Source organism: Clupea harengus, chromosome 1 (genome assembly GCF_900700415.2).
Source record: "Clupea harengus chromosome 1, Ch_v2.0.2, whole genome shotgun sequence".
Classification (NCBI taxonomy): domain Eukaryota; kingdom Metazoa; phylum Chordata; class Actinopteri; order Clupeiformes; family Clupeidae; genus Clupea; species Clupea harengus.
In genome coordinates this window covers 20,485,632-20,508,642 of record NC_045152.1, presented here as the reverse complement: position 1 = coordinate 20,508,642, position 23,011 = coordinate 20,485,632, and the positions used below count along the sequence as shown (strand labels likewise).

The window sequence follows — 23,011 nt, the reverse complement described above, 5'->3', positions numbered from 1 at the left end:
GTTCACGCAATGAAAGGACACCAAAAATGAGGCAAATCAGTCTTTATTTCATTGCAGTTTAGGGGGGACTTTATACATATCTTTTGTCCTTTTGCCAAAAATATTCACATTGTTAGAATCCATATAGTAGGCTGTAATTTCAAAGTACAAATGCCTGTGGAATATTGCTTGGAAAATTAAAGTTAAAGGTAGGCTAATGAATGCCTTTGCATTACAAAATAATTGTAATTTCAGCAGTAGGCATACAAGATGTAGTTTCGTTCTTCTACACAAAACCTATATTGGTAAATATTGTTGCAGTCAAACATGGAGATCAATCAAATATGCAAATCATATTGAAACATAAACATTTTGAATCTGAACAAGAAGAGACTATTTTGAATATGAAATCCGTATCCTTAACTGCATTTACATCCTGAATTCAACACCTTTATCATAATCCCAGCAATATATCAGCATTACCAACTAATAATGAATTATTGACATTGAAATCTTCTGTCAATATGAACTCGTCAATATGGAAAGTTGTCCTGTGCAGTAAGGCAAGCCACTTGTAGAAGGCATACAAGTCAAGCATTACAGTCAAGCATTACAGTTAAGTTTAGACACATAGTCTATCTAAAATTACTATGTAACACAATTACCAAGTAGTAGGCTAAAGGATGGGTGAGGGAAGGTTCTGTTATTAACAGAAGCCACAGTCTCTTAAAAATAGTACTCAGCATATCTATGTTGTCAGTGCAAGAACTAGGCAGAGCAAAGAAAGCCCTTCAAGGGTCCCCCATAGTCCCACATCAGTGTTATTGTAGAACTTTGTAATATGCAGTCTTTGAGTGCATGTTGTACACAAATCCCAATTCCTCTCATATTGCACACATACACTGTACATCTGTTTAGAGCACATAAGCTCTAACTGAAGATAGGAGCTTTTCACACAGTGCCACCCCTATATGACAAGATACAAAATCTACAGGACATGTAGCATCTCAGATAAACATGAAGATGTACATCCTGATGTGGACGTAATCCCTGTAGGGCAGAAATACAGTAGGACCTGCTGTTCAGAGCAGATCATATGGCTCCTTCAATAAGCATCAGCATAGCGTCAGCATACTCCTACATCTGTGTTCCCTACCAAGAGTCAAGGCACCCTATCCCAAACACAGTGCAGTCAAGCTAAACAATAAGACAAGTGTTTGGGGCAAAACTGAACCAAACCATTAGGCAGCTACTTGCCACTGATACATAACAGACGTATAAAGTTAAAGGGCTTTATAGGCTATAGCATGCATGTCAAAATGCAGGCATTGGCATTATACTCTACTTGGATATGATATAGTTAACCACATAAACCTATATATTCAGTAAGTATCTTAAATCTATGATCAAGGATGTGTACACTCTAGGAGCATTATGTTCTGTTCAGATGCAGTTAGGTTACTTTTAGGTAGCACACAAAATAATACAAATACAGGCAACAGCAAATTAACAGCACTTCTCAGCATGATTAGTCTTTCTATTTTTCTTCCCCCCTCCCCATGGAAACCTAGTATAAACAGTAGAAAAGTAAATAGCATTATATGAAGACATGGTTACGGCAATGAGAGCCTTTTATGACTAAAGCCATTGAGATTATCCCACAAAACATAAAACTCATTAACCTGGACCCATACAAATATGGTTATCTCTCAGTGCTCTCATTAGTTGTAACACTTTCACTAGATCAGATTTTATGCCTCCACCCTGGCCATGTCACCATGTCAAGCAAGAATAAATCGTGCTGCTATTTTTGTTGAAGCCCAAGTCATTCTGTTTCCAGACCTGCACGGAGTGCCACCGCAGTGTCCAGTTAGCGAGTGCAATGTACAGTGGCTTCAGTGTTTTTGGTGTAAACACTTTCGACGTCAACTGGAATAAAAGCTTTCACATTTCTGTGCAACTGGAACTTAAGCCCACAAAGACCTTGAAAAGAAAAACGTTACATTCCTTGTTCATGTTTTGTATGCTCTTAACAAGCTGCCTTCCTGGATTTAAAGGTATTTAAATACAGAATGCAACGAATGCAATCAATAATTAAGAAAATACATATGGGTATCATATATGTTTTTAAAGAACACCGGGATTAATATCTTTCTGATCTTTGAGGGAAATTATACATTTAAGCCCTGCTTCTTAAGTTTCATGCAGACAAACCAGTCCCACTAACTGGCTTAACACTGGATGCATTACCACCATGGGGTGATTAAAGGATCACTACTCTTTTAAACCCTAATCACACATGTTCCACAATGCTGATAAACCATTCAGCGTAACAATTTGTAAACTCACTTTCTCTGTCAAGTGCAACTTCCCACTAACTAGCTGCTCAAGGCAATGACAGTGTTTTTTTAAAGCTCATAATGCTTCGGCAGTGTCTACAGAGAAGCATTACTGCAGAAGAACATAAGAACTGTTTGAGTCAACTACGCCTACTGGACTGACTGGTGCCACTGGTAAATGTTTAGGGGAAAAACAAAGGTGTGTGCATCTGCACGGTTAAGTACCACTTTGGGAAAGAGAACACATTCACTCTTAGAAAAGTGCAAGAAGAGTGCAAATCCACTCATGACCTTGCTCAGTGAAGAAAGCCTTGATCATATCTCTAAAAGCCACCTTTTGCCATTACAAAAATAGATTTTGAAAAATGGACTGGAATGGAGAAAATAGGTCTGCATTAAAATTCTTGTAAAAATACATCACTCAGGCTATCCACCTGTCTGTGTTCCATTCCATTTGTTAATCATTTTTCTAACTACAAAATGTGATGTCTATACCCGTCACTAGATGGAGCAGCTATTATTATATGTGGCATGGCGTGGATAAACAGGATGATTCTCCATTGCCAGACCAACACTTTCCTGGTGCTGAAATTCCTCTGCTGTCAGATATTGCTTCTGGTCCAGCTAGTTTTGATGGTTGAGAGGCTAATGAACGTTAGATGGTCTAAACAGGGGACACTTTTGTACACTAGGAGAGAGGGGTTTTGGACCGTTCCCTGCTGCATCCCTCCATATGCTTCAACCACCCCATCTGCCATCTTCTGCTCTCGTTTCTCTTCATCATCTGAATGTTGTCATATTCGTGACCCGACTCCGAGGACTTTCTTCATGTGTTCGTACACCACGTAGGAGATGCTGACGGCAGGAATGACCTTGAGAAAGTTGGGGGCGATGCCACGGTAGAGTCCCTGGACGCCCTCGTGGGACACGATGTGCTTGAACTGGCCCACCATCGACAGCTGGGGCCCACCACCCCCTATGGAGGCTAGAGGGAGGAAGGGGGAAAAGCACCGCAAAAAAAATACATTAAAGCTGCTACTCAGCAGTACTTTTTGGTAAAGGGACACATCATGCTCATCATCTCTTTCATGTGCTTATGTAACTGTTTCCAGCCATCGACAACAAAGAAACAACCTGATTGTTCTCCGAACTCGCCTGCTGTCATTAGTATTAGATGCAGTGGTGCCATACCAAGAAGTCTTGAGTTGTTGAAACTTACTATCATACCATTTTCAAGGAGCAATAATAAAGGTTGATAAAGGTATTGGTTAGACTGGATTCATTTGAACATTTTTTTAATAATAACTGTTGCCTGAGTCACACAAATAAAAATACTTTTGTACTATGTTTAACTTACTTGTCCACACACACACACACACACACACACACACACACACACACACACACAGAGAGACACACAGATGCCCTTAAGCCAGTCAGCACTCTTCCACAAACAGGGTCCATACACTAGAGGGCAGCGGCTTTCCTCTGTCTCTTTGGGGATCTAGAGTGAGCTCAATGGAAGGGTTGGTTGTGGTAGTCAGATTATCTGGCATTTGGACAGGTGCCTTTGAAGCCTACAGTGTGCCGTGCTTGGCCTTGCCTTTTTCATTTGACCTTTGCCCCTGAATTCATTGAGCAATTTCCTTTTGAACTCCATTTCTGGGATTTGCAGTTGGATGCCACAGCTTGTACCCTCCGACCACCAGGGACACCACATGGGCTGGCCAAGGAGGTAAGGTAAACCAGTGTCTCCTGATTTACACATTACCACATTAGCTACCGTATACCACTCCTCCACGTCCTTCACACATACAAGGTTATGGTCTCCTGTTAGGCTGTCTAAAGCCTCGCTACGTGAGACTCTACCTGCTTTATTGACATCTCTCCCCCTCTTCTCACCTTGAGCCTGCATCCGAGTGCGGATCAGAGCCAGCGGGTAGCTGGCGAGCTGGCCACAGGTGCTGGACACCGTGCCACATCCCAGCAGCACCAGCACCCCTGGGTCAGCCGAGCCCATACAGTACCGTTGCAGCCAGGCATTTTTCAGGGTCTGAGAGAGAGAGAGAGAGAGAGAGAGAAGAGGGTAAGTCAGCGTCAGCTGGATCAGAGTCTCTTCAAGCTTGAAGTGGATAGAAAAACAAATCATTACGGACTTAGCTGTTTACTGATTGGTAAGAGTGCGTGGAGAGGCTATTTGAGTAAAGTTGACGGGGACGGAAAAGGAAAGCACACAGCGGCAGGCCGAATAACAAACACTCCCTGGGGTCACTGGCAACCAGCGTGTTACACTCATTTCCCAGAAAGTGTCTGAGTCTGGCAAAGACAACTGGAGTTGATGAGTTGGCAGACATACACACACACAGACACACAGACACACACACACAGACACAAACCTCATAGACAGCCAGATCAATGCCAGCGTATGGAATGATGCCCAGAGTATTGGGCATGTAGCCCCGGTAGAAGGCGCGCACGCCCTCCTTCTGAAGGATCTGCTTGGCACAGTCCATCATGCCAGAGTACTGGCCTGTCTTCCTCAGAGTCAGGCGAGTCTTCAGCACCTGTCACCAGGGAGAATGTCAAGTCAGGGGAGCAGAACAGGGTAACTTATGAGATAGGAAGACACCAGCTAAGAGCTGAGGAGGGGAGACAAACATAGAGAGGACAAGATGGGGGGTATGGATTGTTTTGGATAAAGGGGGAATAAGAAATTGAGTGGTCATGATTTTCCCCTGCACCTCCTTCTTTTGAATAATCTCTTTCTGTCTCTAAATGTCTGTGAGTCCCTGTACTTTTTTTAGCTGTGTTTGAAATGGTTTGATCTCCCTAAAGCAGTGAGGAAAGTGCCCCTCCCTTCTCAGCCTCAGAGCCATGCTTGTCCGCCTCATTAACTAAATGCCAGCAGCGAGAGCTGACTGCTACTGCACATTCAAAAGAGGCTTAAACTTCAGAGCAGAGCTCCAAACGATGGGACTCACTTGGGCTGCTGCTCAACAATGCTACTGCAGCCAAACGCCACTCACGTGCCTTTACAGCGCACACTTCCAGTAGCAGACCTCTCACACGTTCCTGTCGGGGTCATTAGTGAGTCCACATCCTCTTTCTAAGTTTCCGTCCTTGGCTCTGAGTCACAACTTTGTTTTGCCCTTGTTGACCACCTTGTTTGCTATGGTAGGTATGATAATATGAAAATAAGCACATGCAGGGGAGGATATATTTGTTTCTGAAACTGCTGTTAAACATGAGTTGATTGTGGTCAATGATTTTGTTGTGTAGAAGTATATCTAGTGACATATCTACTATCTTTATTTTGTGGCTGCACAAGAGCTTCTCATAACTGTTTTGACCTTGAGATTGGTAGCTAGCTAGCAAGCATACTAAACAGTGGTTTGGATATGATTGGATATGATTTGGAGACATTCATGTTTCAAAAAATTTAAAAATATTTTTACATAGAAGCCTCTGTCTCTCCTTTAATCTAGAAAAAATGATTTTTTTTTTTTGTGTGTCTCTGTGGCAGGTGATGGATAGATAATCCGCTGTACCTCCATAGGGTAGATGATAGTCTGGGCAGTAGCCCCTGCCAGAGAACCTGCTACGAACCTCTCCTGCACCCTCAGCGAGCCTCCCTCTTTACAGCCTCTCATCAGCCATTTGATCTGCAGGGAAAGAGGAATCCAAAGACCGAATAAAGAAATAAGAAAAAAAGGATGAGGACTTTAATGAGGTTAGGTTACTGATGAGTGGGTGCTCTCCAACGCCATGATTCACATTTCTCAAGCATATGGTTGAATGTGACTATGCCCATTAAAAGACATGTCACATGAAACAGCAAAACAGAGAGCCTCCTCTATTGACAACCACAGAGTCCCAGCAGTGAGACCACAAGTATAATGGACTGTAAAGTAGGAGCTAAAGGCCCTAACCTGTTCGTAGGCCGTAAACTTGATAGCTGATTCTGGGGCTATTTTGAGCACGTTAATGCCATTGCCCCTCCACAGGGACCGGATGCCTCCCTCTTTGACCATCCCCCGCAGGCCTGTCCACAGGCTCACCCCACCTGAGCCATGCACCTGCACACAGACAACAACACCGTGACCAAGGTCATCACATGACCTTAAAGTGAATCTTAGCCATATGCCGCCTCCTACATAGCCGACTGCAGAGGGTCATGGTATCCGAGGGGAATGCGGCGGCTAACTGACCTGCTGGAACACTTTGAGGCGGTCCAGTGGGGCTGTGCCAGTACGGGAGACGGCTCCTGCCATGGCCCCGGCCATCAGCTGCCTCCACACCACCCCTGACCTCCGCTCCCGCTCTGAGAACTCGTCAGGGACCGTCAGCTGCTCACCAATGTCAAGCATCTATGAGAGGACCACACAGAGCAACGCAGAATTAACATGGATGGATTTCTTTCCAACAAAATATGGAAACCTGCACCATTTCATACTGGCTAAAGAAAAGGCGGTAATGTATTTGTAGGTTACAGTAAGAGAAGTTCGGTGAAGGCTGTTAGTATTCTCAGCACAGAAAAGACCTCTTGATGCTCTCCTCTCTCACTGACCAGAGAATGCTTCCAGTGATGAGCGATTTCCTCCATGTTGTGAAGGGGGTTGAACAGGAAGTGATCTCGCCACTCCTTCCAGTCAATGGTCATGGTGCCATCCTTGTCTATACTGGCATGTGAGCAAAGAGGAATCCTTTATATGTTATCACCCAACAGCATCTCCATTCTATGTGCAAAGGCAGTGTTCACATTCAGTTATATTATATATCTATCTATCTCTTTACACTACCTATCTCATCACTATACTCTGACTATAACAGTCAGATTTAACACAGAACAATGTGATACAGAAGAATTGGTCAAAGGGAAGGCATTAGGATAGTTAAGACTTTATGGCTGCTGTGAAACAAAATCATCTAATCCCTGTGTTAATAGTATAGTTTTGTAGAAAGCAGGGCAGAGATTTGTCTCTCAGCCTCATGCTTTGTGTCTTTGTGTACCTCTGGAGTATTCTGGAGGCCTGTTCGATGGACACAGCCACCCCCAGGTTGCGAAGGGATATCTGGATTTCCCCCACATCTATGCGACCTGAAAAAAAAAAAAACACTGTCAGCTCTCGACATATTGTACTCCCTGTGAATATTCAGTGTAACCAATGAATGGCCAGACAGCAATTTGACAGGTTTATTTGACAGTACACATTTGTGTCCAAACACATGCAATAATAAATACAGTGAGCGTCTGTTTCTCTGAAGTTATACTGATGGCACCATCTCATGCTTGGTAATCTTTCCCTGTACATAAAAGTGCTTCTTTACCAGTATGTGTATTAGTGTGTATCCATGCATGCCCAAATGGAAAAGGTCTGTAAAAAACATATAGGAATCACACTTGTCATGTTCAATACTTGCATGATTAATCTGTGGTAAAGAGCTAGCATATACATTACATATGTGTTAACACACAGTTATCGTATATATTATATAAAAATGAACATATATGAATTTGACAGTACTTTTCCATATGGGTGGCGTGTGTGATTACGTGCAGAGAGGTGTGAGGTGTGCATGCAGACCATCGTTGTTGCTGTCCAGGCTGCGGAACATGAGCCGCAGCTCTTTTTCATGCGCGTGCATGTACTGAGTGAACTCCTCAAAGTCCAACTGGCCATCGTGATTAATGTCGCTGACGCGCACAATCTAGGGTGGGGTTGGGGGGTGAGGGGTGTGGGTGGCAGTGATGATAAGGAAAGAAAGAAGGGGTGGGGTCAAAGGTGAAGGTTCATGAGGAGAAGCCACAACTTGATAAGGGACAACAGCAGACAAAAAAAACACATTTATACTCAACAAATACTAATCTGACATTAGCTGCTAGTGTTGCTGCTATCTACATTGTGGTATTATAGAGAACTGTGAGTGTTCCTTTCATTCCTTTTACAATAGTCAGAAAAGATTGTGTGTGTGGAAGAAAAACAGAGAAAATCTTGAAGGCACAGAAGAAAAGAGCGGCCTGTTCTGGACTCTGGACTTTCAGAAATCTGCCACCCCGTGTGCTCAGTGACCGGCAGCACAACACAACCTGCAGTGTGAGTGTTTGAGTGATAGAGTGTGTTTGAGTGTGTGAGTGTGTGAGTGATAGAGTGTGTTTGAGTGTGTGAGTGTGTGAGTGTGAGTGTTTGAGTGAGACTGTGTGAGTGTATGAGTGTATGAGTGTGAGTGTGTGATAGAGTGTGTTTGAGTGTGTGAGTGTGTGAGTGATAGAGTGTGTTTGAGTGTGTGAGTGTGAGTGTGAGTGTTTGAGTGAGACTGTGTGAGTGTATGAGTGTATGAGTGTGAGTGTGAGTGTGTGAGTGTGTGAGTGATAGAGTGAGTGTGAGTGTTTGAGTGAGACTGTGTGAGTGTATGAGTGTATGAGTGTGAGTGTTTGAGTGTTTGAGTGTGTGAGTGATAGAGTGTGTTTGAGTGTGTGAGTGTATAAGTGTATGAGTGTGAGTGTGTGAATGTGTGAGTGATAGAGTGTGAGTGTGTGAGTGTGACTGTGTGAGTGTGTGAGTGTATGGAGTGCTAATCTCACAGGCTTCATCTCAGCACATGACTCACACACAACCCAACACAGCACACGTAGAAAAAAAAGGGGGGGGGGGGGGGGGGCTGGGGAGGTTTGCATAGAGACAACTAACTATTTTGTGCACTGCACTGAGGGTTACTCTGTCTCCTTGACACAGTAACTCTATGAGAGAGACCCTACTCACACAGACAAAAAAACACTATTGTGTTTAATGATCGCACCCAGTTTGAAACACCCACATGAGAATACGTTTTTTTTGGTTCACTGGTATATATCTCCATCCATCCATCCGTTCATCCAGTAACCATGACACGGGTGCAACTTTAAAAAGAAATCAACATTTGAATTAACCTCTTAAGCAAAAGTGATATTAAATTGGTTCACTAATTTCCCTGCCCCAGTCTGTGATATAAATAATCAACCTTTCTATTTTGGCAAGCTGTATCGCCTCTAGGTGTCTGATAACTCACAGAGGACACTTTGAGGCCGTCACGGCATCACTGTGCCTTCACAGATGGATCAACACTCTCATACTACACTGAACACAGAAGCGAGTTTATGACATGGTATGCATCAAGTTGTTCATAATTTGGACAAAGTGCTGTTTGTTGGGATCAAGTTGCGTCAAATTGTTGTCAGCTGAGTTGACAACCAACCAGAATTTGAAAAATATGTGTGGCTGAAGTGGCTGAAGTATAGAGGTTACAGTTCACCTTCAGCCATTGTTAGACAAGTACTGGCAGTTTTGATGCCACTGTATGTATGTAATGAGAGTAAAAAGGTCCTATTAATGTACTGTTCAATATATTCAGTTGAAACCCCTCTCCGAATCACTGTGAATATGATGCTCTCTGTCATGCTGGCTAACCTATAGATGAAAAAGCAGATACTTGGGCAATTCTAAATTTGGGAACTACCTGATAGTTAAAAAAGGCAATGTAATATGCAAAGAAAACAGCCAGTATAATATAATGTTATCCTTGATATAGTCTATGCTATCATAAAGCCCTTCATTAGGCCTGTTAAACATCAATGACATCAAGGTTAATCTTACTTCCTGGAAAGGGTGCATAAATGAGTGTTTCACCTTAGATGAACACTACCGTGTGGTTACTCATAAACGAAGTTAAGGAGTCAATCCTGGAGCGACTTGGCTAATGGCTAAGAGGTTATACTCTGGCCATAAAGACCCTTAAGCAAGACAGTGTCTCTCTCTCTCTCCTCTTTCTCTCTCTCTCTCTGGAGTATTTGTTTATTTGTATTTGACTGACATTATCTGACTGTAATGAATGTTGTAATAGGCCTACACGACAACAATAACTAGAGTATGGAGGTCTGTTTGTGATCTGGTCTGGTTGAACTGTAAAGATCCCAGTGAGACCTGAGTCTCTGCATAAATGCCATTTTTATAAATAACAAAAAATACATTAATCAGTGTTTACAAAGGGCCCAACATCAAAACCAAATCTAAAACAGCCTTGATTTGTTGCTTCTACTGGGTATACATCACAGAAGTACAGGTGCGTGACACGCTGTGACAGCGTTCATACCCTTTTTAGTGAATTTATGAGGAACATTAACCAGACTTGCACCAATTCAATACTAATCAAGGGGGTCGACTACCAGCACATCAAGACATATTAAGGGGAAGATTAAGGGAGAATGGTCCAAACTGAAGGCCACTTCATAGCCTACTTATTTAGGAGTGCTACGTGGTTTCAGGGCATAGTGAAAGTGAATTAAAGTGAAAACATAATATTTTTGGAGACTTTGTGTTGCTTTGTGGCGCTGTGAACCTAATGAATTAGAATGAGGTTAAGGACATCGCGTATGTTACCTCTACTGGTTGGTAACACAGGACTCACTAGCACGCTACAGGACATTAAAAATTAAGTTCAGGCCAAGCGTCCATGGCACTGTGATGTGGCTATCTTACAACAGCGATGGACAGTTTTGTTTCTAACTCTTCGCCGAAATCTAATCTCTAACTTCACTCAATTCGTGCGTTATTTTGGGCATACGCGCGCGACAGTTGCTTTGCCCCAGGTGTTGGCGTCATCATTTAAATTAGACCACGAAAACGGAGCGCAAGAGAGATGTACATAAACAAATGTGCACAGGCCCAGAATTACGCTGATATAGTGATCATGTCAATCTGTCTCTTACGTAAAATAACGTTTTAAGAGCAGGTTCGTGATCGAATTCAAGTAGTTCGAACCAAGGCCACTTAAACCCATGTTCAGCGGCAGTAGAGTTGCCTAATTGAGTTGAAAGTCCATTGAATTTTAAAATGTCATTATTATATGAAAAGAATTGCAAGGATATTTAAACAGAGCAGGCTATCCTCAGATATCTGGCCAAATAGAGCCTTATATTTGCCTATAAATTTGTTTCTTACCTCCTCCACGTCACCGGGAACACCCCAAGCGGCTAGTCCAGTGCGCAGTTCATTCGCGTCTATCCGGCCGTCTTTATTTAGGTCCAACTGGTCAAACAATTCGGCCCATCGTTTCTCTCTCTCTGGATCAGTAACGCTGTTGTCTTGACAGCGAGCCCGAGGCCAATCAATCCAGAACCGAACCCTCGGTTCGCCCATGTGAATTGACTTTCCAAAAATCTTCACTGTGTCCTTACTGGTTTACAATATTAGATGCTATGCCTGGGATTTTCAGGCGCCGTCAGACTGCGAGTTATAAAATGAGGAAATTACATCGAGTCCATTCAAGTTTGAGAATAGTAAAGTCGGTTTGCTGAACAGTTCCTCCACTGACCTACCGATGGCTGACCATTACAGTCCTTTTAACTTCGAATAGAATGAAAACGCACAGAAAGAGACTGACTAAACATAATGTTACACTGCACTGCCTCCACATCTGACACTAGCAGGGTTTAATCCTATCAGCATTAGGCTCCTGAAAATCTCTGTACCGGTGAAAATGAGCTCCCCCGTTTGTAATATTAATCCCCGTATCTGTTACATTGTCAGTAACCTTGGTGATGCCCAAATTCGCCAATTCATTCCCGTGAATTAACAACCTCGTCAGAAGGCACATTTAGCTATGAATTACAACTAGGCTCAGTTGCAGTACATCGCAATGCTATAAAAGCCTCTGCACCTTTTACCGCATTGTCGTGCGGCAGCAGCTGTAAGCAAGTACTAGAGGATGTTTAACGGCCATTTTTGACAGATCCACTTGCAATTCATTAGGATTTAACTGACCCTCTGAATGTTTCGCGGACACAAAGATTTTGTGCCTACGATATGTCCCCGTTTTCGTTCAGTACCGAGATCGCCTTTTTCTCTGATGGGGCATGATAGGCTACACCCACAACTGTCGACCGGTACTAGGCTATTCTCAAGTCGATGTTAGAACCTCCTGTTTGTCCCCTCAACAATAAAGTCATAGCACATTCGTCCATTAATTCAGCAAAAAACTACAGTCTTAACAGCCCTTTACGGTGCTCTTCAAAACATCCCACAGCGCAGGCGATACCTTAAGCGCATGTGTGAATTGTAATTTTGACAGCTACATATACGGGAACTATAGCGCGTCGTTTGGTTGCATCAAGTTGTTGGATGAAACATAGGCTAAAACAATTTGACGGCTTATTAATTCATTGCTAAGTGCTTTAGATGAGGCTATCAATAAGTCTTTATACTGTTAGCTGTATAAACATTTTGAATTACATCATTGTCCCCCAATTCTGAAATGGCATCACGTCCAAAATCACATTGCCCCCACTGTAAGACACATAACTTCAGAGCAGCACCATAGATATTAATAGAGCATTGAGAGGATTTATGACGTGATTTCTCATGATGATGCGCAGATGAATGGAAACTACCCAGTCAGCATTTCACAGGACAGAGCTCTTGTCTGGAGATTACAGGCAAACACTCATGCCCCAGCATGGAAGCCAGTCCTTTCGATATGACAGCTGTAACTCAGAGATGGGCTTATCACATTGTTCTTGCCGCATGGTGCACATTTAAACGCATAAGGCTTGAGCAGTTTTCTTAGTGTTGACAATGCAACAGTGCTGAGTTAGTTTCAGTGTATGATAATGCAGACAGGTAGGCCTATACTACGTTCAAGGGCTATATTGTCTGAAGTTTTAGAGGATTTATGAATTTGTGCCATCAACTGGCTTCTTTTTGTCTGCAGTGACACCATGTCTCTCAATATGAAGGTGGTAGTAGCATTGGTAACACACCTGTGACTAAATGCCCCAGAAAGTCTCATCTCTCAGTGACAGGCCAGTTCAAAGCACTTTCTTGGGTATTTAAATACCCTACTGCAGCTAGATTTTTGAAGTGGGAGATCAAAATCACCAGAGCAAATATATTTGTATTTGTTGTTGTATATAACTGTCAGTGCTAGCTAGTGCAGGTCTATCTAATGAGTTTGTGCATTACATTGTTTGTATTTAGACCTTTTTTCTGTAGCTGGTTGCGATAAATGTTGTAAAAGAAACAAACCCTTGAAACCATAAAATATATTGAACTAATTAATCCCATCCATGTAGCAGGATTTTATGGCTCGCCATTTGCATTGAGATGAATGCAATCATGCCAAGTGCATCATCGTCTGCTGCTATAAATACCAGACCAACATGAGTGACAGCAAGTCAATAGAACTGTATGGAGCCCACTCCACAAAAACTAATTTTGCATATCAAATGTGAAAGCCTCGCATTTAGATCTTTGGCTGAAATAGGGAAAGGAACTGCTCAACGGACTGGACCCATGGTGAAACATCGCAGGATGAAACTGAGGCCCCCAACGACTGATATGGATCAGGATCGACTGGTCACAGCAGGCGCCCAAAGCATGCACATTCAAATGCACAAGCTCAAGCCATTAATAAGTGTTCTTTAGGGTTTTTTTCTGCCTAATTGCGGTGTCCAATCCAGTGACTTCCAATTTTGTAACAGAAAGAGCGACAGCTTTCGTACACAAATACGAGGCATGCTGTTGTTGGAAGGGTTTCAAAATACTTTGACTAGAACTAAGCTGAGGTAGGCCTAATTGTTTAAAGAAATAAATAATGTCCAAATCTTAATATTATGCCACAAAAGCTGACAATGGCAAAAAAGGTAAATTGCCCTCAGACACGTGTCCACACATTTTCGTCCCTATTTGTACACGGTCTCTCTCTCTCCTCTTTTCCTCCCCTGATGGTCAACATTATTTTTCACTAATTCTTTGTTGTCTAAGGGGGTAGGGTGGGGGGTGTCACAGTGTGCTGTCATGGTAACGCAATATCACATCCAATCGCTCTTGATCATCTAGGAGCACTCCGGTACATTTTTATATGCCAAAAAAAAAAAGATTTGTGAAAGGTATCCCATAGTACTATAGTACTCTGGTGCAGGCAGCCATGGCAAAATGGCAGACACACATGGGCTTTTTTACTTCTGTATAGTGAGAGGAAGTCTAATGTGTTCCACCACCAGCCGTAAGCAGAACAGCAGAAACACTCTTTCAGAGTACAAGACATTTCTGTCCATAAAGACAAAAATTCAGAAAAGACGAAGCTTTTACAATCTCTTTAATAATACAAATATGAGCTAATAAGATTGAACCAAAGAAAAAAAAACATTTCAATACATTCAACTCAAGTAGGACTATCCAATGATTTGACATTTGGAGAGTTTATTTAGGTCAGGTAGCCTAATGTCCATGGTCCGTGATCTGTCATTAACCAGCAAGGGCTGCAATAACGTCAGAGAGTTTTACTTCGGTATAGCGGCATGACGAGTAACACGACTGGTGGATTGGCTGCTGGATTAGCTCTTGTTCCCTGGCAAGTGCTGATCAGGTGACTCATTCAGGCCAGGGGAGGGCTCACTGAAGCTGCCCTGCTCAGAGTAGGAGACACGCTGATGACCTGCTAGATGAAGAACAAGACCTCATTAGGTGGAGTGCTTCAGCATGGTTTTCCTGTTGAGAATAGGTTACCTGCTGGTACTACCTAGAGAGCCTTACTTCCTGAGGTCATTTTTATTATGATTTTTTTAAATGATTTTGATCTGAACAAAAGCTTTTCAGTCCTGCTGTAATGGTGTTTTATAATTGCACATACCGGTGAGGATGGATTGTATTTTAAGGGTTTCCATAAAATCGAATCTATCAAAATTAAATTAGCTTTTCATTAAGCCACAGTACAAAGGCACAGTGTAGCTCCACTGTTCATGATTGTCTTGATTGCGTTGTCCTTGAGTCATTTCATTTTCGAACATTTATTAAATCCTCTCCTTTGTAATGCGAGTAAGTTGTGCTGTTATTTTAATAAACACGTTGGTGACAATGTTCACATTCAAGGATGTACGGAAGTAGTTCTTCAAAAATTACAATACTCAGTTACACGCATAAAGTTATCATTAAATTTAATACAATATTAGCAACTATTGAATGAAGCTAACCTCAACAAAAATGAAGACTATTTCGAATGTAATTCCACTTTTACAGACAGTCCCACATATCAGACAAGGTCCCCATTTTTTTCTGATATGAAAAATGACTATAAGTCTTAAATCTTACGGAGTGTCTTAAACTCTATTACAAATGTTCTTAAGTCCAACCCAGACAGATAACAGACTAAAGTCTAAAGTGTAAACAGGATAAAGGCTTTGATGATGCTGCCTACATTCCGAGCTGCCTCACGAACAAACAGAGGAATGATAACCACACACCTGCCACTGGCTTTTCTTGTGTTATCCTCCTGGGGCCTGGATTTGGGAGGCAAAGCCTGACAGACAAAATCAAACACCTCTACAGGAAACATGTTGTGACACTGACACGAAATCCTTTAAACATATCTCCACTGCGTGGCACCAGTCCTCGAGTCAAACTGTGACAGTTGAAGCTGTGGCACTACAGTGGTTACACTCCCCTCCCATTCTCAGGAAGTGAAAAAGATATAAAGATCTGACCCTCCAATGGACTTACCCAAGGGATGGGGAGGGAGTCCAGGACCAGCCAACATTGGGACACCGTGTGGGGCTGTGGTCCCCCGAGAGGCTCCCGCACCCTCACCTGCACCTCCACGTGGCCTCCTGTGGCTTTCCTCCTGTTCATGACCTGCCCCAAAGCAGAACCATACATGTTGGCTAAGTCTCTGAGAGAGTCAATGATTTTGTTATTCAGGTTTTTATCACACATTATGCCTACAGATGACGGAAACTGTGTATTATATTGCTGTTGAGGCTGATTATCTATTCTACACTAAATGGAAATAATGAACAACACTATGGTGTTGTTGTTACCTCAATCAGTTGTCGAATTTCACATTGGGTGTCTAAGGAGTCCAGCTTCAGCTGTCCACTACCAACCACTTTATCAGTCTTGAACAGGCCCCTACGGAGAAGAGCAGGAGGCTCAGTGACATGCCTACAAATACACACACACACGTGCACACAAGCACACACACACAAAAGGACAACTCACTCCTTGTGAAGGATCTCAAATTTGATGCCTTTAGACAGTATCACTCTTTTGAAGGCACGATGATCTTTTTTCACAAAGAGCTTGAAATGTTCATTAAAGACTGAAGGGTCAAACAGAGAAAGCAGTCAAATTTTATAACAAAAATGACCACAGCAATATTCTATGACCAAGTTTATATCCATGTATATAGCCACAGACAGTAAATATACACCTGGATTAACTGAGTCTTTAACAGGCCGTGTTTGATCCTTTTGAGCTTCTTCCTAAAAAAAAATAAAAAAATACATATACACATTTCCAACCATTTCTCTATAATTATTGATATCTATGTATTCATATAGTCTATATCCGAGCTACATTCTTACCAAACTTGGGAACTGAAACTCAAAGCGTACAATTGTGTCTACATGAGCTGAAGAGGCTCCTATAAAAAAAGATGGGAAAAAATTGCGAAATATCTGTGAAACTCCATGAACACGCACGCACACACACACACATACACACACACAACTACAAATGACTAGATTAATTCATACCTGTAACTGCTGGGAGGTTGATGCCCCTTACGATGATCAACTCCAACTCATTGCCAGTAAGATCAGGGTTAATCCTGAACGAGGATTATAACATTAGTGTTTAGTGTAGTGTAGTGTGTGTGTGAGAAAGGAGGGTTGTTTGTGTGTTAACCAGCCTGCATTCTGAGAATGTTCAAATAAGCATTTGACTGGGCTGGTATTCCGCGTGAATAAGGATGCTGTTGCATGACTGTCAGCATGTGCACTGCCCCGGGCAATAACACTGATGCACTAACCAAGTCTTCAGTTCCAGCCCCCTCCCCTGTCTGAATACACTCTTATATAGAGTATATCTGCACCCTGCTCCTTAGAAGGAGCATCTCACTCTTTATCTCACTCTTTTCATGACAGTTGCTCACTGAGTGTATGCAATCATAATGAATTCAGGGTATTCTGAGGAGTTGAAGTCGGCTTTATGACTCGACTCCTCTCACTGCTCCTCCGTGCACATCCAGCGCTTTACTCACTTAAACGTGTTGATGATGCACTCCTCTGTGTGGTGTTTTGGCACAGGATATCCCCTTCTCTGAGATTCCCTAAGTTCTTCAGCATGCTGCACACTTGTTTCTGCAAGTTCCTCAAACCTATAATGATTGGATACAACAAAGCTATAGATTAAAATAGTATAAAGAGTATAAAGACACTAAAATCTACTATGTAGTAATTCTGTATTGTTTTTTCAGCTAGTCTGTCAGTCACACTGTGAGCTAATCACCTGGTGGTCTCCTCAATGTTACCCATGTGACTGAACTGCTGGCAGTAGGAGAGGCATCTCTGTGGAAAGAAGTAGTATGTGGAAAATTGGCTGCACTATCATTATAGAACATGGATAATCAGAGAGTGCTAAATTATTTAATCAGTATATATAGACTGCACATGTTTTTATTTAACAGAGAGAGAGGTTGTGTTTTAAGTCAAGGGCAATTAAAGCATTAAAATAGCTTGTCGACTGAACTGAAGTTAGTAAAAAGTGAAAAAAGGTTTGTTGAAAACCTATGGGCAATGTTATGTGTTAGAGAAGATAGACCTGCTGTTGCTGCAAGAAGAGATCTATCAGGTATGTGTAGGTGTCTTCAGCCTGAGGCAGTGCAGGGCAGTCAGTGGGCCGACACGCTCTGATCTCCAGCTGTTCACATGGAGTTTCTGGCCCCTGTCCTCGTTAAACAGAGAGAGAGGTTGAGGGGCTGACCCGACAGAATGCAGATGTGCAAAGATCTTTGAAATGTCTCGGTGCAAAATATATGTTCATTCATCCACTCAGGCACACAACATTGTATGACTGAATATTTGGTTTACTGTGATAATTACAGTACAGATGCTCTTTACCCAGCAGGCCTCGGGGGTAGCTTGGTCCTCTTCTTGAGAAGTGTCCTGACTCAGCAGTGGAGGCTGATCCTCAGGACCAGACTGCTGAGGTGCTGAGAGAGGAATGGAGTCAGGCATGAGAGAAATCTCAATTAAGTATGAGGCCATGCAGCATTACAAACTCATTTCATATTTCTGACCCAAAAAGACCTACTGTGGACACTCACAGACAGATGAACACACACACACACACACACACACACACACACACACACACACACACACACACACACACACACACACACACACACACACACACACACACACTAATCAGTTCCTCTTTATCAGAGTCCTTCACGGCACTCTCAGCAGGAGGGTGGGGTCGGGGGGGGAATGTTAGGGGCTGTGAGTGTGAACTGCGAGGGACGGTTTTCAAACATGAGGGTCGAAAGAAAGAGAGAGAGAGAAAGAGAGAGGGGGAGAGAGAGAAAGGGAGAGAGAAAGATAGAGGGGGAGGGGAAAAGAGAGAGAGAGAGAGAGAGAAAGAGAGGGGGAGAGAGAGAGAGAGATGGAGAGAAAGAGAGCGAGAGAAAGAGAGGGAGAGGGAGAGGGAGAGAAAGAGAGAGAGAGAAAGAGAGGGAGAGGGAGATAATGCACAAGGCCGCTGAGTTAATCTATTCCAGATTTGGACGGAGAGGAAATTAGGATCTGCTGATTAGCATGCCGCTGCTTCCCTTAATTAGCTCCTTTCTCGTTAGCCTCCCTGTCCCCCAGCCCTCTGAGTCCACCGCAGCAACCCTGAAAGGCCCTTAACTCTCCCACTTCAAACAGCCTCGCTCTCCCTCTGCTCCAAAGTCTCCCAACCCTTTGATAGTGTCGTCCCTAATTTCAGATGGCATGAGCGCAGAAGAAACCGCTGATAAAGATGTCTGCCCGAGGCTGTAGGTCTGACTATGCAGCAAATGAAATGTCTTTGAGGAAGTGATGACATGTCCCATATGGAGGGAGATGATATAGACAGGAGGAAGGATGGGGAGACTTAGGTGTCGTGACATACTCTGACCAGGAGGGGGAGGTATGGATCTTATGTCTGGAGCAAAGTCCCCTTCCTTTAACGCTTTTGCTATGGACTCCAGTTTCTGCAGAGAGGAAGGGAGAGAGGGAGAGAGGGCATGAAAGGGAGAGAGGCCAGACAAACCATTAACTTGACTTATGACCTTCATTATTGACTTTATTATTTTGCATGCTACTACAGTCATCCATCAGAGGCTAGTGTCTGGCCCGGCTGAGACGTTTTGGTGAGGTTAGGGGGACCACTCACGTTGGAAGAAGCCACTAAATTCACAGTGCTGACCTAGATCTGCTCCTTAGTGTCCCTGGCATACACAGATGCCCGGAGCACACCATCCAGCTGATGCTCCAAAGCGTGTGTGTGAGTGTGTGTGCGTGTGTGTGACAGTGAGTGTGCGTGTGTATGCTTCTGTGAGTGTGAGTGTGCATATGTCTGTGTGTGGTGTTTGTGTAAGTGTGTGTGCATATATATGAGTGTGTGAGTGTGTTTGCGCACAAGCACATATTTAGCATTCCCATTCACACACAGGTGTTACCTTGGCTGTCAGATAGTAACGTTTAGCCAGCTCCATGTCCCCTGTTTGTTTGGCTTGGACAGCAGCCAGTTTGTACTCCTTTAGTCTGCTCAGAACCTGCAGGGTGGTCTCTGTGTGTGCTGATCAAAGCACAGTCACACACACACACACACACAGAGAGAAAGAGAGAAAAAGAGAGAGAAAGAAAGAAACATGTGAACACAAACATGTTAACATTGAGGTCATTTTGTTGTTAATAAAACATACCATGATGCACAGTTTTATGCATATTACAAACTGAATTAATTCAAACCATAAAACCAGACCAGCATTGCCAAAAAGCGTCATGATACATCATCAGGTGAATCATGAATCCATTAACACTAATAAGAAACCATAATTCCATTATATTAACCAGAGTAGTCTTCACACCTCACAAATCACACTCGGCCTCTGTGACCCGAGCCAGCGGACGAGATCAATAGCTAATTCACTCTCTGCCTTTGTAAATGTGCAATCCATAGAAAGCCATAAATCAAAACTGACTGAAAAATATCACGTTTACTACTGGAAACCCTGATAAGTGTCATTAGAAATGCCAGAGCACAGGTAACATTGATCATTACTGTGAGGTTACTGTAAAGTAAACACTGATGCATGCATCCTACTGAAAGTTTTACAATTGTCATTCATAATGGTGAAATCATCACAGTGGTGTCAATACAATCATAAATGGCCAAACACTCCATTTTATATGAAATCTGTTCAACTTTAGTAGTCAGTAATAAATGTAGTCCTAAGGTAAATGGATACTCACACCTGAATCTGTAGTGTCTGATAGAGTCATGTCATCAGTAGAGGACAGTATGCCAGGATATGGCCCTCCCTGCTTCTGATCTGTGACTGGTTGCACGTTCTGACAAGACAATCTGCTGGGTGTAACTAGGAGAGGAGGTGGGATTTCTGTCTCACTGACTGGATGTCCCCTTCTCGTTGACTCCAGCATGGTCTAAAGAGGAAAATGACTGCATACTGAATGCCCTTGTAGACTAGTGGAATTACAGCAATTCTCATTCATTCTGAATGCAATGAATTAACAGCAGCATGTATATCTCATATTTGGCATGCCCACTCATACCACATAACCAGCTTCAGATGCTCGCTTCAAAACCACCTTTGAGGGATACTTCTGGATCTCGCACCTTTAATCCCCTCCTGTATCTGCGTGCTCTGCTCGCTGCTTTGGCTGTCCCTGGTTGCTGAAGGGCTGCACAGTACATATCAATCCGCCCAATGAGGAGCAGCTCCAGGCCTTCAGAGCCAGTGGAAGGCACAGTGGTGGAGGGAGGCAGAGTGTATGGTTCTGTCTGAAGAGTGGAGGCTTCTGTTCCATCCTCTTTTAGAAGCTCGTTTAACTCTGCCTAGGGACAGCGTGAGACGGAACATTTAGATTTCATGGAGAATAATATATATATTTTTTTAAACATATTCCAGCCATATCCCATCTAGCACGTCTCTAGAAAGAATCTGGCCCTGATCTGGGGTGGATCAACAAGATCAGCAAGATGGCCAGAAACATTCCAGAGTCGAGTGCTATCTTGGATTTGTGCTGTTCTGCTGCTTTAAGGCAGTCTCAGTCCAACCACTGAAACAATGGTCCTCTTGCAGATTCATTAACAGAATAAAGCATTTGGTCTTTTACACTGACAGAGTAGAGGCATATTAAGTGTAAGTAGGCTGGTCCACAAGCTTGGTCTGCTTGGCGAGATTACCAGCAGAACGGTGTTAGACTCCAGATCCTCATCTTTATCATCTCCACCCTCCTCTTCTTCCACTAGTAACACCTTCATACAAAGCAGTGCTAATCTTTCTGGATCTGAAAGTAGAGTGTAGCGTGTCCTATCATGAATTGCCAAAACCCTACAGCAATTACACACACACACACACACTAATCAGGCATCATGAAGCATATCCAACACATAATGTGCTTAGCATGGGCTTATACACTAAACAAACACATACTGCAGGCCTATATATCCCTGAAATAGACTACTTCTATGAAAGTAGCCTAGGCCTACATGTTGTAGCCTCATTTCCTCCTGTCGATTGGCCCTTAAACATCTCATGGGGCTGTTGCAGCCTGTCCTCCATCTTCTTAATAGAACACATCCCATTATTTTTCAGCTTACTAAAGAGAAAATACAGAGTTAACAAACCACAATGTATGATGTGTAAATTCAGCCACGTATTTAATTTATTTATTCTTTCTTTTCGATTTCTGTCGTGGTATTTATGCTTAGGGTTTAATTGTGATTTGCTGGGCTGGCAAACGAAAGATAATTTTCACCATAATTAGTTAAGGCATTTCACCATAGGTAACTGATGTGGATTATCCCTGTTCATTCTCGTTCATACCATTCCTAAAGGTTCTGTATCATTTTGCACAAGCTACAAAACCACACTAGAAGAACCAAGAAATGGTGTAGCCTAGTAGCTAGCCTTCCAGACAACGATTTACCTAGGCGCATTTGCCTCTAGCTACAAAGTAACGTTAGGCTAAAAGACACCGTGTTAGGTTAAATTCATGGATATATAATTGTTTTTGGGGAAAGGTGCTTTCAAGCGACTATAATTACTATTAGGTTGCTAACATAGCCTACCGTAGAAGGAAAGTAGCTACTCATCCAAATGTGAAATATTCCATTACATGTCATGGGCTTCCTGTTGTCGGCTGCGTCTCCATTGGCAACCAGACACCAAGGAATATTTACCTGTACTTTGTATGAGGTCAGCCCTGGTCTTTTTTGTGCAAGGTTGTTGTGCTTACAGCAAGGCATACTGTGTTACAAACTGTTTGAACTGTTTTATTCAGAATGACTTATTAGGCAGGGCAGGCTTTATTATCTTGATACTGATATACTGATAAAGTAAATACTTCTTGTAGAAATAGGCTACTGATAGTAGAGATATATTGCCTTGTATCAACTTGTCACTGAAAAAGCTCTCAGCTTGAATTTAACTTAAAGCCTCAGAAATAAAGCAGTTTAGTCTGTCTCATACTCTCTCTCTTTCTCTCTCTCTGAGATTATGGATGCAGAAAGATCTGTAATTTTGTGGAATGTCAACATGTCTTGTTCCTTTCCTGCTGTGCATGCTCAGCCCAAGCAGCATATTATACATTGTTTTCCTTCTGGTGACCT

General features: G+C 42.7%; 2 protein-coding genes across 7 annotated transcripts; both read right to left on the bottom strand.

Annotated features, from left to right (window-relative positions):
• Positions 1 to 27: 27 nt before the first annotated feature.
• slc25a23b (solute carrier family 25 member 23b) lies at positions 28 to 12,635 on the bottom strand. Of its 2 annotated transcripts, XM_012825569.3 has the most exons (10): positions 11,294 to 12,635; positions 7,904 to 8,027; positions 7,329 to 7,416; positions 6,886 to 6,997; positions 6,527 to 6,685; positions 6,248 to 6,394; positions 5,867 to 5,980; positions 4,715 to 4,882; positions 4,221 to 4,371; positions 28 to 3,303 (listed from the first exon to the last, which is right to left on the bottom strand). In XM_012825569.3, the coding sequence occupies exons 1-10, from the start codon at positions 11,489 to 11,491 to the stop codon at positions 3,113 to 3,115; spliced, it is 1,452 nt and encodes a 483-aa protein (XP_012681023.1). In that variant the 5' UTR covers positions 11,492 to 12,635; the 3' UTR covers positions 28 to 3,112. The 2 variants fall into 2 exon arrangements, with proteins under 2 accessions (XP_012681023.1, XP_031426664.1); XM_031570804.1 differs by lacking the exon at positions 11,294 to 12,635 and having other exon boundaries at positions 6,886 to 6,992; positions 7,904 to 7,990.
• Positions 12,636 to 14,036: 1,401 nt separating this feature from the next.
• Positions 14,037 to 22,626, bottom strand: LOC105898659 (coiled-coil and C2 domain-containing protein 1A-like). 5 transcript variants are annotated; one of them, XM_031579899.2, is made up of 16 exons: positions 22,472 to 22,626; positions 21,014 to 21,232; positions 19,833 to 19,951; positions 19,283 to 19,364; positions 18,229 to 18,338; positions 17,948 to 18,070; positions 17,636 to 17,694; positions 17,388 to 17,504; positions 16,882 to 16,955; positions 16,711 to 16,769; positions 16,557 to 16,608; positions 16,346 to 16,445; positions 16,165 to 16,255; positions 15,848 to 15,979; positions 15,592 to 15,647; positions 14,037 to 14,789 (listed from the first exon to the last, which is right to left on the bottom strand). In XM_031579899.2, the coding sequence occupies exons 3-16, from the start codon at positions 19,866 to 19,868 to the stop codon at positions 14,762 to 14,764; spliced, it is 1,119 nt and encodes a 372-aa protein (XP_031435759.1). In that variant the 5' UTR covers positions 19,869 to 19,951; positions 21,014 to 21,232; positions 22,472 to 22,626; the 3' UTR covers positions 14,037 to 14,761. The 5 variants fall into 5 exon arrangements, with proteins under 5 accessions (XP_031435759.1, XP_031435692.1, XP_031435911.1 ...); XM_031579832.2 differs by lacking the exon at positions 22,472 to 22,626 and adding an exon at positions 21,584 to 22,297; XM_031580051.2 differs by lacking the exon at positions 22,472 to 22,626 and adding an exon at positions 21,584 to 22,297 and having other exon boundaries at positions 14,037 to 14,786.
• Positions 22,627 to 23,011: the final 385 nt, after the last annotated feature.

What these genes read in the sequence shown, in the direction of transcription:
- slc25a23b (XM_012825569.3), bottom strand. Translation starts at nt 11,491, where the DNA reads ATGGGCGAACCGAGGGTTCGGTTCTGGATTGATTGGCCTCGGGCTCGC. An exon ending in GCCTCCAGAATACTCCAGAG is followed by an intron (nt 6,998 to 7,328) that starts GTACACAAAGAC and finishes CTCACATGCCAG; the next exon opens with TATAGACAAGGATGGCACCA. An exon ending in TTGATCTGGCTGTCTATGAG is followed by an intron (nt 4,372 to 4,714) that starts GTTTGTGTCTGT and finishes TCTCTCTCTCAG; the next exon opens with ACCCTGAAAAATGCCTGGCT.
- LOC105898659 (XM_031579899.2), bottom strand. Translation starts at nt 19,868, where the DNA reads ATGGAGCTGGCTAAACGTTACTATCTGACAGCCAAG. An exon ending in ACCTCCCCCTCCTGGTCAGA is followed by an intron (nt 18,339 to 19,282) that starts GTATGTCACGAC and finishes TTCCTCTCTCAG; the next exon opens with CACCTCAGCAGTCTGGTCCT. An exon ending in TGCATCATCAACACGTTTAA is followed by an intron (nt 16,956 to 17,387) that starts GTGAGTAAAGCG and finishes ATCCTCGTTCAG; the next exon opens with GATTAACCCTGATCTTACTG.